This window comes from Cnephaeus nilssonii (assembly GCF_951640355.1).
Source record: "Cnephaeus nilssonii genome assembly, chromosome: 8".
NCBI lineage: Eukaryota > Metazoa > Chordata > Mammalia > Chiroptera > Vespertilionidae > Cnephaeus > Cnephaeus nilssonii.
Window position 1 is genome coordinate 63,781,346 of NC_137079.1, and position 13,183 is coordinate 63,794,528.

Consider the following 13,183-nt stretch of genomic DNA (forward strand, 5'->3'; position numbering starts at 1 on the left):
AATATGATAAAAGAATTAAGCTGTTGAAATAAATTAATTTATTGTACAACAATGTATTAAAATTATACTTCCTCAATGGATTTTACTTTAATGAAATTCTTCAAAGAACATACATCATGTTCTAAAGATTGAAATTATACATTAAGTGAAATGACTGAATATGTTGTATCTCGATTTATAGAAAGTTTCAATTGAATACTTAAGCTTTTAAATAATAAAAATTTGCATAAATTAAAATATTTTCTTGCAACAAAAGTATTAAGTATTGTCCGTGTATCCTTTGTTCATAGATAAAACATATAAAGGAAAAATAAGCTAAAGCTAAATTAAATATTGCAATTTCACATATTCTCTAAGCCTAAAATTATGCCTTATAGCGTATTTTACATTAACATTTTAATCTAGTTTATTTTTTTAATTATTGTGATCTTTAGAGTATTTTGTCTGTAAATATGAGAGTGAATAATGCATAAATTAAAAGAATTATCAGAGTAAACTTTGACAATGAAATATATTGACTAATAAAATACTTTTATACTTATGTGGAAAAAATAAAAAAATATAATTGTTTTTAATGGTGTAAACATTGTTTCTAGAGTGTTATGCATTAAACATTTAAGTATTTTATGAGTTAAATACTCAGGAAAAAATCAGTTTCTCATGTTTTCCATTAGCACTACTATGAAATCTATTAGGACAGGAAACTCAGACTTGCAAAATGATTTTAGAGGGATAGATTTATTTCCAGATTGCACTTTATGTCTATTCAGCCAAACCTTAAACACTGCAATTATGATCACTTACATAATCATTAAGATAAATATTAAAATGGATTTATGAATAAATATTTCTGTGGGTGACCTATTGAAGAAAATGGGAAAGTTAATTTAGAAAATTTAATTTATTTTTACTTTTTAAATTTTATTTCATTTATTTTTTAATCCTCACCTGAATATATGTTTAGGGAAAGGAAAGGAGAGAGAGAAACATTGATGTGAGACACTTTGATTTGTTGCCTCCAATATATTCCCAACTGAGGATCAAACCCACAACCTAGGTATGTGCCCTGACTGGGAATCAAACCTACAGCCTTTTGGTGTATGAGACAACACTCCAACTAACTGTGCTGTGCCACCCAGCCAGGATTAGAAAATTGTGTTTATATAAAAGCATGGCAATGTTCTTTCTTGAATACATGCCAGGTGTTTCTATATAATCCAAGTGTTGAGTTAGATGTATTAGAAATTAGTTTTAAAGAACAGACAAACTTATATCTTCTAGTTTTGTTTATTTTATATACTTTTTACATTATTTAGTTTTTTCAATTACAGTTTATATTTAATATTATTTTGTATTAGTTTTAGTTGTCCTCTTTATTAGAATTTCCAGATATCAAGGTTAGATTATTTATAGAATATCTCTGGTCATGTATACAGTTATCTATATACTACAGGCGCAGTGCATGAAAGTTGTGCACGGGTAAGGTCCCTAGGCCTGGCCGACAATCAGGGCCAATCAGTGGGGCAACCGGCGGGGCAATCAGGGGCCCCCACTGGCACCCACCTTGGCTGGCCTGGGGCCTGTGGGCTGTGGGCAGCTCCTGCATTGAGCATCTGCCCCCTGGTGGTCAGTGCGCATCATAGAGACCAGTTATGAGACTGGTCGTTCCACTGATCATTCCGCTGTTCAGTCAATTTGCATATTAGGCTTTTATTATATAGGATAGGATAGCTTTTTAATACCTTAATACAGACTATAAAAGAGTTTCCACTATAGTTTTTATAAATCCATAAATTTCCTTGAACAAGTTAATTCTAAATTTTTAGCATTTGGGGTGTATGTATGTGTCTCCATCTTTCCATATTTCCTGTTCCACCTCTGACTTTTACTCATTTTCAGTCTTTCAAGTGCAATGCTATATGACGTGGGTAGAAAAATACATTGTATGATGTTCACATTTACCTACATAACAGCCAAATTCACAATTTGAAGAAAATACAGCATTTAATTCTTAACCTCTGATAAATTAAGTGAAAGAGCTAGTATTATAGCATAATATTGATAACACATATGTTCTTTGGGAGGTTTTAATTAATTATCCTTTATAGAAACAAATCCACACATTTTGACCTGTCCAAAAGCCTCTAAAGTTCAAGAAGTTATCTTTACAACAGATTCTAATATGCATTGCAACTTTTGAGAGTAGAATATAGTTGTTTCCTTTTTTGGTTATACTATTGTTTTGTCTTGCAAATCTTTTTTCATGAAGTTTCTTACTTCACAGATTATTGTTTATTCCATAAAATATATAATGGGAGATCATTCTGTGCATGAATTTTGGATAAGAGCTTGGCCATTTTTTTCTTCTTATTTTCATTTGTTTGTCGTGCTCCTCAAAAGTTAAGCCTCGGCATATCTGTTTATTGACAATGTTCCCAGAACTGAAAAAATAAAAGGTTATGAAATAAGTGGTACTCAATCTTGGATGAACATTAAAATCACCTGAAGAGACTAAAAAATACTGATTTCTGGATCCTACTTCAGACTCAGTGTAATACAGTTTCTATAACGAAGTACCACAAAATGAGTGGTTTAAAACAGCATAACTGCATACTCTCGCATTTCTGGTGTCTGGAATCTGAAATCAAGATGTCAGCAGCATCATGCTGCTTCTGAGGTTCTAGGTAGTATCCTTCCCTGACTCTCCAATAGCTTCTAGCGGTGGCTGCAATCTTGGACATTCCTTGGCTTGCAGCTGCGTAACTCCAATCTCAACCTCCATCATCACATGTCATTTTCCCCTCATATCTTAACAATGTCTTCTTGTAAGGGCCACAATCATGTTGAAATAAGAGCCCACCCTACTTTACTGTGACATCATTTTAACCAATTACATCTGCAACGACCCTATTTCTAAATGAAGCCACATTCAATCTTTTCTGGGGACACAGTTCAATAGTAACACTCACTAAGCCAGAATCTCTGTGTGTAAAGCCCAGGCATAGACATGTTTAAGAACTTCCCAGGTGATTTAATGTAAAGTAGGATTTCAGAATACCCCGGGCTAATGGAACCTTTGAGACCAAGAACATGAATTACCCTCTTTCTCACTGGTAGTTCAAAGCCTTGAATTTAGTTTTTGTTTTTCATATTACACTAGCCATTCATATTTTCACAATGGCCTCCTATAGAACAAATACATTTTAGAACTTTTTCTTTTAAGTATTTAAAATTCTTCTTTTTTAAATATTTACTTCATTACACCCAATTAAGAATGGTTTATTACGTATCATGTAGAAGTTTACTTGTGCCCTTTCAAATTTGTATTCCTTATTGAAAGACAGTTCTTTTTCAAGGCCTATGTGTGTTGATATCTAATGGTATAAATATCTTGTTGTTCAAAAAATTTTTTTAACAAATGCCTTATTTCTTAATCTGTAACTCCATGTATAATAGCTTATTGGTGAGAGTTCTGCAGTGTATTTACTTGTTAGTCTGGCTCAGAGGGGGGGATATGGAGAGGAACCTGTAGAACAGTATCAGAAAATGTGATGTCAAGTTACCCTGGGACACAACTAATATATATTCCATGAATTTTCCATTACCAAATTAAAATGTGTTTGGATTGGAGCTAGGAGTAGCAGGTAGTCTCAGATTTGTTAGGATCAAAGAAAATTATTCCAATATTAAATAACTGATTTCTATGATGCCTTAAAGTGTGACCATCCAGGTGGGTTCAGAGCAGTGCTGTGATGGAATAGCTATTAACAACTCCTCTGGTCTTATTATTATGGTCTCTCTAGCATGTTGATAATTTGTGTGCTAAATGATCCTTAGACATTTGCTGAAGCAATAGAACATATTTAAAGATTTATTTAAGTTAGTAATTGTCTAGAATTGAAACCTGCTTTGTTCTATTAATTCTTTGATGTCTAATAGGTTCTAAACTGGTTCTCTTCTTTGGCCTCCCTTTTAATCCAAAGGGGGGACTGACATTTACCATTACTACAGTGACATTTACCTATAGAAACCATTTTCTTTCTAGTGTTTCCCTGCTTTGGCTTTGCTCAGGATAAAAGGTGTCTTTTAATACACCTAAATGTTGATGAAAAAATGTGTTTATTTCCTTCATGCTTCTATATTATTGAGAAAAATCAACATTCCTTAAGTAAAGGTCAATGTATTTACCTGTTTTCTCCCCCTCCCTTCCCATGGTGGTGTAGGAGCGTGTTCCGGACAGCCCGTCCCCTGCCCCCTCTCTGGAGGAGGGCCGAAGGCCTGGCAGTCACCCATCATCACATCGCAGCAGCAGTGTGTCCAGCTCCCCTGCACGGACTGAGAGCTCTTCCGACAGAATCCGTAGGTCTCATACTTTTACTTGTCACCGTTTTCAACTTTATTAGGTGCAGCTGGCTTTTCTAATCAAAATGCCCTCATTCCAAATAGATCTCAGATGTATCATGTTCTGAAGCTCTGTAGCAATAGCCATCTCTCAAAATTATGTTTCCCAGTTTGCAATACCATGAGGTATGGTACCACATTAACAGGCTCTGGTATAAACTCCCTCTCCTTGATGCCACACATAAAGATTTGAGCTATGAAACAGTTAGAGAAAGTAAGTAACCTTCTAGATTAGTTTCTGAAGTAAACACCTCCAACTTCAAATATCTAGCATCTAAGTATGCTGCTTATGGATTATTCATCTTCTTTCTTCTCTTTTCTTTCAATCCTACCCGTGACATTTTTGAAATTCACTAATTTTTAAGATTCGTTCTTATAAAGAAAAAGATATCCACAAAGGAACAAAAAATAGATTTCAAAATAATTGAATTAAAATATTTCTTAGTCATTCAAATAATGAATAAATTAAAAGGCTTGAAATTGGTGAATTATAGAATTTGAATTAGTAACAGTCAATAATGCATATTATTGTCATGTATTCTTACTATTAAATTCTAAAAGTAGGCTTGTATTTTATTTCATGATTACATTTTCAGATATTTCATCTTGATCCTCATGGCCAAGAAAATTGAGAGTAAAGTTAAAATGCCATTAAATTAACTGCTTAGTGTGATCCTGTACAAGAACCATATATTGTTTTCTTAAAAAAAAAAAAACAACACCATATTAACACTGACTCTTTTTGTTGATAAACCAGTCTTTATTGTATCCTTCCTAGAATTAGGTATTATTTCCAGAAATTATGCTTAGTATTAACTTCACCTAATCACACAAAATTTATTGGAGTTATGGTTGTTGAGAACATTTCCACAATAGGAAAAACATTTCCTAAAAAAGTATCATTATAAGTTACACAGGAATACTTGCATACAGCAGAAATCCTCAATATGAATAGTAATGAAGTGGATAAGTTAAATGTTAGGTTGATTTGTATGCAATAAAATTATTTTTAAAATTATATGACTCAGCACAGTTCTAAATATGAATACTTGGGTTTGGCCTGCCTATAACATATTTCCCTAATTTTGTAAATGATGATTGCAGCTATTTTTTAATAACCATTCCCAGACCACCATTCCTGGAGCCGGTAAACCCCAGCTGCCACTACTTGAAAGCATTTTTCAAATAAAATACTTTCTGTATGGTTTTATGCTATGCTGACACTAAAACCAGAAATTTAGTGAAGAATATTTTGCTTTATTTATAATTTAATAAAATATTGTCATTGGAAAGGTATTGTCCTAAAAAAAGAAAAGTGTTTTTCCGTACTACTTAAATGGAAATATGGACAAATAGGAAAAAATTGAGTTTTGTTATATATTCATGTTTTTATTAATAATTTTATTTTTTATTCTTGATGAAAACAAGATAATTTTTTCATATGTAGACTATCACAATTGTTCAAATGTAAATAATATAGAGACATGCACACACAACTATATATACATGCACACATATAGACATACATATGCATACATATACATACATGTGCATTTATGTGAGTGTTTATTTTGACATGTTATAAACTTATTTTAGACTAACATAAAAATTTCAAAAATAATACAAAGAATTCTTACATACGCATCACCCAGGTTGACACAATCAGTTGATCCCTCTGAAGGAGAGACCCTGATTAAAGGCATAGTGCCATCTTAGTGTCCTTATCATAGATATCAGCTTCTTTACTTTAAACACTTCATTGGTTATTTTCTACAAACAAGGAATTTCTCTTGCATAACCATAGAACAATGATCAAAATCAGGAAATTAAGATTATTATAGTACTATTTTCCGAACTATAAATGTTATTCTAATTTTACCAAATTTCCTGCTAATATTTTTTTCCTTCACTAATGTTTTTAATAAGAATTTTTTTTTCCTGGTCCCAAAACCAATGCAGGATCACATGTTGCAATTACTTGTCATATTCATTCCTTTGGTTTCATTAATTGGAGTAGTTCCCCATTCTTTTTATCTTTCAATACCTTGACATTTTTGGAGCATGCAGGTCATTTATTTGGTAAAATATCTCTCAGTTTGGAATTTTTTTATGTTTTCTCATGATTTAAGTTATGCAGTTTTGGCCAGGGCCATTCAGACATGCTAGTGTGTCCTTAGTGCATTGTTTCAGGAGACATATGATATTTCTCCAATATTTCTGATAACTGGGTTAGGATGGTGGCCACCAGATTTCTCTAATGTAAGGTTTCTTTTGTTTAAGTTTTTAGAGATAATAAGTATCCTGTGACTCCTTATATCTTAAGACTATGTTATTAATCTATTCATAAAAAGTTCACTTTACTAGTTTTAGAATTCCCCATTAAAGATTCTCCCCTGAAACAATTATTACTACGGTGATTTTAAATGGTAATTTCTAAAGTAGTATTGTGATATGTTAAAAATATTTTCCAGAGAAAGTAAGGTTGTATGGAATGATTCTTCTTCCAAATTTTTGGGCAAAATCAAGATTTTCATGGGTAATTTATTAAGAAATTTGTTGACTGGATTATGAAAATCATAAGGTGTTTGATCATCTACCTACTATTTCAATAGTGATAGTTTAATAATTCAGGAAAACAATTATTGTTTTAAATAATTTAACCATTTAATAGATATTAATTAAATGGTACTTAATTTTTGAATTTGAGCTCAAACCCATTTTTAAGGAAGTACTTTGCTATCTATCAAACCTTGTGTTTTATTGACTAGAGTATAAATAAGGCACAGTTATTTCATTGCCTTATCTTGGTAAAAACTCTATTTGCCCTCTGATGCCACTAGAATTGTTTTATTATATTTTAACTTCATAGTGTTAAAGAGAATTCTAATGTTTAAACTGTATTTCTTGCAGAGTAAAGGAAGCTTATATCCTGGGGAGAGAATATGATACAATAAAGATAAATTTGTTGTATTTTTATTATTTTTCTGCTTATCCTTATGATTGACCATAGTTATCAATTCTTACAGTATTCTTATAGATATATTATAATTTTAAAGTTAGACCAATATATAACCATTATATATTTGGGAGGGGTGTCCAAAAGTTAACCATTGTATATTATGGTGTGTTTTCTTTTGTTTTGGGCTTGACAGCTGTTCATCAGAATGGGCTGTCCATGAACCAAATGCTGATGGGTTTATCACCAAACGTACTCCCTGGGCCCAAAGAGGGAGATTTGGCTGGTCATGACATCGGACATGAGTCGAAAAGAATGCATATTGATAAAGGTAACATTTGATTATATGGCCCTGTTTTTTCTGCTCAACATGTGAACTAGATTTTCATCACACAATGAGCTATATTTTTACATCACATAAAAAGATGGCATACAAACAGTTTGAAATCCTACAGAATTAAGCATATATTAAGCGTACTCAACAAAAAGGAGATATGAATGAAGACCTGCTACTTTTCTCTTATACAACAGGTAGGTGTTAATTTATTTTCCGGTACATTAAAAAAAAGAGAGAGAGAGAACTATTTGTTTAGTTATCTCTGAGTACTGTATGTCTGTTTGTCTTTCTCAATGCCCTTAGGGCCACTTGTCATTTTACTTAGCATGATAGAGCAATAGCAATATACATAGGATTATTATGAATATAATTATTTTTAATCCTCCCCCGAGGATATGTTTAGAGAGAGGGAAGAGGAGAGAGAGAGAGAGAGAGAGAGAGAGAGAGAGACAGAGAGAGAGAGAGACAGAGAGAGAGAGCGCGCAACATTGATAAGTTACCTCCTATATGTGCCTGTCCAGGAATCGAACCTGGAACCTTTTGGTGTATAGAACAATGCTCCAACCAACGGAGCCACCAGGGCTAAAGTATTACTTGTCTGGAATACAATGCAGAGAAAGCACAATCAGCTGTGAAAAAGGAAAATAAACAAGATTGGGCATTTAAATGATTAATCAGAAAGAAGTGATTGGAGAAAGTCTAATTTAAGGTGGAGCAAATTTTTCTCTCCAAAAAGACTATTCACAAAAAGTAAAACTGCTTACATAAAATATTTTCATTCAATATTAAAACATCTTTGCTGAGCCTTTAGGGAGAAATAATACAATATTTCTAAAAATTTGACCATCTGCAATATGGAATGTCAATAAGAAAATGATAATATTTTTCTAGATGTTAACATGCCAATATCTAGGCTTAGTTGAGAGACAGCAGCATTAAGGAAACTTTCTAATGATTTGCTTTGAAATTTGATATCAAGTATTATTACTAAGGTAGGCAAACTAGATGCAGTGTATCTCTGGGCCAAACGGTCTCTAAATGTCTGTTACTAAGGTTTCCACAAGTTCTTCCTCAACAATAAATGAAACTATTATATACCCTATGCCTTGTGTATATTTTGACATATACCTTTTATATTTAATAAAAAACCTTATTTGTAGACATATTAATATTAACATAGTGAGAAAATATAAATATTAATAGAATAGTTAATTCCATTAACTACTTAATAGAATTAATGATATTTAAATATAATAATTCATTGTTTGGGTTAAGCAGCCACTCTCCACTAGGATTCTTCAAAAGAATAAAGCCCCACTGAAAATGATTTCTCAATTTTCCCATGGATGTCATATGACTAGTTTCACTCGAAATGTATAAGAGAGAAGTTAACTTATGATATACAATGAATGTCAGGATATCAGGGCTTAATTCTCTTGCAGAACACTGGTGGAGAAGGTCTGAGAGAGAAATATAAAAGCCCAGACAGAGCTGGTAATGAGGAGACCACCACCAAAGGCATGAACAATGACATGACTGAAAAATAAATCTCACTGGAATTTTTAGTGGAGAGCTTTCATCACCTGATGATTCAAGTTAGGTTGACCTTAATTCTTGTAACTATTTTTTCATGAGTAATGAGTTTTATCTGTTTTTGTATACATCATCTATCTATCTACCTTGTTATATGTTATTTTTTATACTTTGCCACCATGGAGTCTTTCCTGAAATACCATACTAGATTGATCTAGGGACCCCACTTCTGATTTTCCTGTGTGCCTGCCACAAAAAAACACAAAACTTCATTACAACATTTGCCTTGTTGTTGAAGTTATTTCTTCATTGGTCTGCTTCCAGTACTAGACTGTAAACTCCTTGGAGTCATCTGTGTATGTATTACATTTGCTTTAAGTAGACTATACTGTTTATATGTGCATACAGATCTGAACTAAATTACTAGAAGATTCTAAGAGACGGTGATGAAAAGTTATAACAACTAAATATTACACTATTTAAGGATTACTAGGAAGGCAAAAGGTAGAATTATATAGCCTTTAGAATGTACATTTATATGAAACATTAGAATGTTCTAACCATGAACATACACAAAATCTTTCTATGTCACTAATGGTACTTCTTATCATATCAAATTTAATTTTTTTTTCCTGTCAGAATAAAAACTTTGACCATATCCCCACATTTTCAAATATTTTAATATTCCCCTTAGAAATGCAAAATTACTATTAAGCTCATCTTATGATTTCAAATATAGTTATGTAATTATGGAAACTATAATAGATATTGATACTCTTACAATAGTATTTTGTTATCTGTTGCTCTTTCTCTTATACACACTCTCTCTTATCTATTTTTCAGTATACTGAATTAAGAGTATATATTCATAGGTTTTCTAGGTTGATAGATTCTACTAAATTAAGTATTGTTTTCTTTCATGACTACATTTATCATGTGCCTTATACTAGCCCTATAGCTTTCTTACTGCACATATCTGTACTAAACAGATGACTTTATTAGCTTTATTTTTATTGTTGACACTATTACAGATATCCCTATTCCCCATCTCCCCTTTTTCCCACCTCCACTCATCTGGCCATCACCACACTGTTGTCTGTGTCTATATGTCATACATATATGTTCTTTGGCTAATTCCTTCTCCTAGTTCCTTCCATCCACTCCCCTCTGACTGCTGTCAGTCTGTTCCACATCCATGCCTCTATTTCTATTTTGTTCATCACAAGTAACTTTATTTACATATATTTGTAGATAAATTAATTATATATTTGTGTCATTTTAAGCTTGGACTTTTTATATGTAATATGCTGCCTACCACTTTAAATCATTCAAAAGATTATAATTTTTAAGAAAACATTGATGTTAGAACAAATACCGAAGTTAATTTGTATGCTGAGAATCATTATGGTCTTAAATCTTAAACATCAGTAACTCTTAAACATTTTTAAATCTTTTTAATATTAAAAACCTATTGACTCTATTAGACAGAATATTTGAGTCATCATTAGCTGAAGAACTAGTGGCTTTATAAGCAGAAATATTAACTGCTGAGTAAATGTGCTCCTTATTTTTCAAAATAAGAACACTAATGGGTTTCTTAACATTAAATTACATTAAAAATATAAAACATAAAAATTAGTTAATGTATCAAGAAGTAATATGCACCCTAGCCGGCTCAATGGATAGAGCGTTGGCCTGCGGACTGAAGATGTCCCGGGTTCGATTCCAGTCAAGGGCATGTACCTAGGTTACAGGCTCCTCTCTGGCCCGGGCCCTGGTCATGGCTGGTGCAGGAGGAAACCAATTGATGTGTCTCTCTCACATCCATGTTTCTCTCTGTCTTTTCCTCTCTCTTCCACTCTCTCTAAAAATATCCACAGGTGAGGGGAAAAATAAGAAGGAGTAATAAGCATATTAATATTATTCAGTCATCTCAGGTGTATGGAGAAATGCTTTTAATATTATGAACTTTAACTAAAATGAGGAGTTTTTCAAAGACATGTGCTGAGGAAAACTGTGATAGAGCTCATAGCATCAAAATAATTTTATGTCTTCTACTTTCCCAAACAAATGCCAAGTTTTCTAGAGCTTTCTGGATTTCCAAAAACATTGCTGATATCCTCCCTTAGTCGAAATTTAGTGGAATAAGCAATAATAATTGACATTTGAAATATATAATTAAACTCACTGTTTCTTTATGCTATGCTACACTCCCCTATCACCACATATTTGTGCATTGATGTTAATTTATAGTGTTAGTTTCTCATTAGTGTACATTTTTTGTTATTATGGAATTTTTTAATTTACCAAAAATTAAATATAAGATACAGATAAGCCTGTGGTATCAGTTTTTTCTAATTATAGGAAACTTAAGCTTATAGAGTTGGACTAACTACTGAATATCTAAGTAATATTAGTGTATTTTAGTGTTCGACTAAGAATATCAAAATGATGTAATCACTTGGTAAATATACACTGAAGGCCAAATATGTAAAATAAACAATATGAAATGCAAAACTAACCCTTTTGTTATAATTGTACAGCTTTTATTTTGTTAATAAGTATTCTAATTTTCTGTAAAGTTGAAATTTTTTTCTTTATTTGTTTTCATAAAACCTATAAAAACTTTCCTTCATTGATGACTTTGCAAGATTTTTTTTCATTGATGCCATTGCCATTTTAGAATCAGAAACTATTTAAGAAGTAGGTAATACAGGGGATTTATTTCAGTCCATAAAACATTTCTTTTGTGGCATATTCTGCTTACTGGGCAGTGCTCAAGTTGTTTAGTTATTAACACACTTGTATAAAAGGTTTTCATTTTGGTACTCTGAATTGGAGGCACAGCACTAAAGGCAATAAAATAGTTAACAAACTGGCCAAATTGGGATTTCCTCTCTTGTTACTGCTTTATTCTCAACATGCAACCTGTGGACCATTTTTCTACAAAACATATTTTGTAAATAACTATACCACCTATTACTTTTCTCAAGTTTGTGGGAATAATTTTTTGAAATGTATTTATTTCTATATATTTCTCACTTTAAAAATTCTAATTTTACTCAAAGTAGGATTGGGTGTTCAAAAATGGCTTTCTTCTTTTAAATTCTATATTAACATTATACAAATTAATCAATAGTAAATATTATATACATGTATATTATAAATCTGAACCTGTATCTCATGTAACTATGTAGATGTGCATAGAGTTAAAGCCCCTTTTCTTTATAAATTTCTATATTTTGATGTTAACCCATATATAAAGCCATGAGTATTTTTATTTTAAAATTCTCTAATATGCAACTCCTTTACTTTTATCCCTTAGGTATAATTTCTCTTGGCATATTTCAAAGTCTCTTATAAAACATTCTGTCTAAATTCCTACTCATGTGACTTTACTCTTCAGTTTCCAAGCCTGTGAAGTAACAGTGTTGAACTTAATGCCAATGCTTTTAATTCTCAGTTCATAACACTGAACATTATATGCCTCTGAATCCAGAGCTTTCTTAAGTAGATGGCAGATTTTACATGTGAAGCCAAAGCTTGGGTGAACTTTCTTACGGCACTGATTTTATTATTTTATGAATTATGTTTTGATCAGCAGAGCTTCCAATAATACTTTAATGACAACTTAAGAAAATCCCTACTATGAGATTCCAATTTTATACCTTTAATCATGGGCGATTGCTATAAAACATGGCCTTTGGTGTTTATATTTTTTCCATGCATCTTGCTGACTGTTCTATCACATTGAACTTTCATGTTTCTCAAACATTCCCTGTCCTTTTCGGGATGGTTCCCTTTCTTTCCTTACCTGGATGTAAATGTCTCTTTTCCCAATAGTGCTCAGCCCAAAATTCTTGTGGGTGAAAGTTTTGTCTTATCATCATCTTTTTACACATACTACAGAGTCTGGCATTAGTGGGTACAATAAATTTTTTTTCAGAGTTAAGTGA

The 13,183-nt window shown here is 32.0% G+C and overlaps 1 protein-coding gene across 2 annotated transcripts in view; it reads left to right on the top strand.

Annotated features, from left to right (window-relative positions):
- Positions 1-13,183, top strand: part of DACH1 (dachshund family transcription factor 1) — a gene marked incomplete at its 3' end in the record, with an annotated part of 435,140 nt that overhangs the window by 302,422 nt on the left and 119,535 nt on the right. For both annotated transcript variants that reach the window (XM_079778550.1, XM_079778549.1), the window contains exons 5-6: positions 4,224-4,359; positions 7,554-7,688. In XM_079778550.1, coding sequence (XP_079634676.1) covers positions 4,224-4,359; positions 7,554-7,688 — 271 coding nt within the window. The remainder of the gene's footprint in view (positions 1-4,223; positions 4,360-7,553; positions 7,689-13,183) is intronic.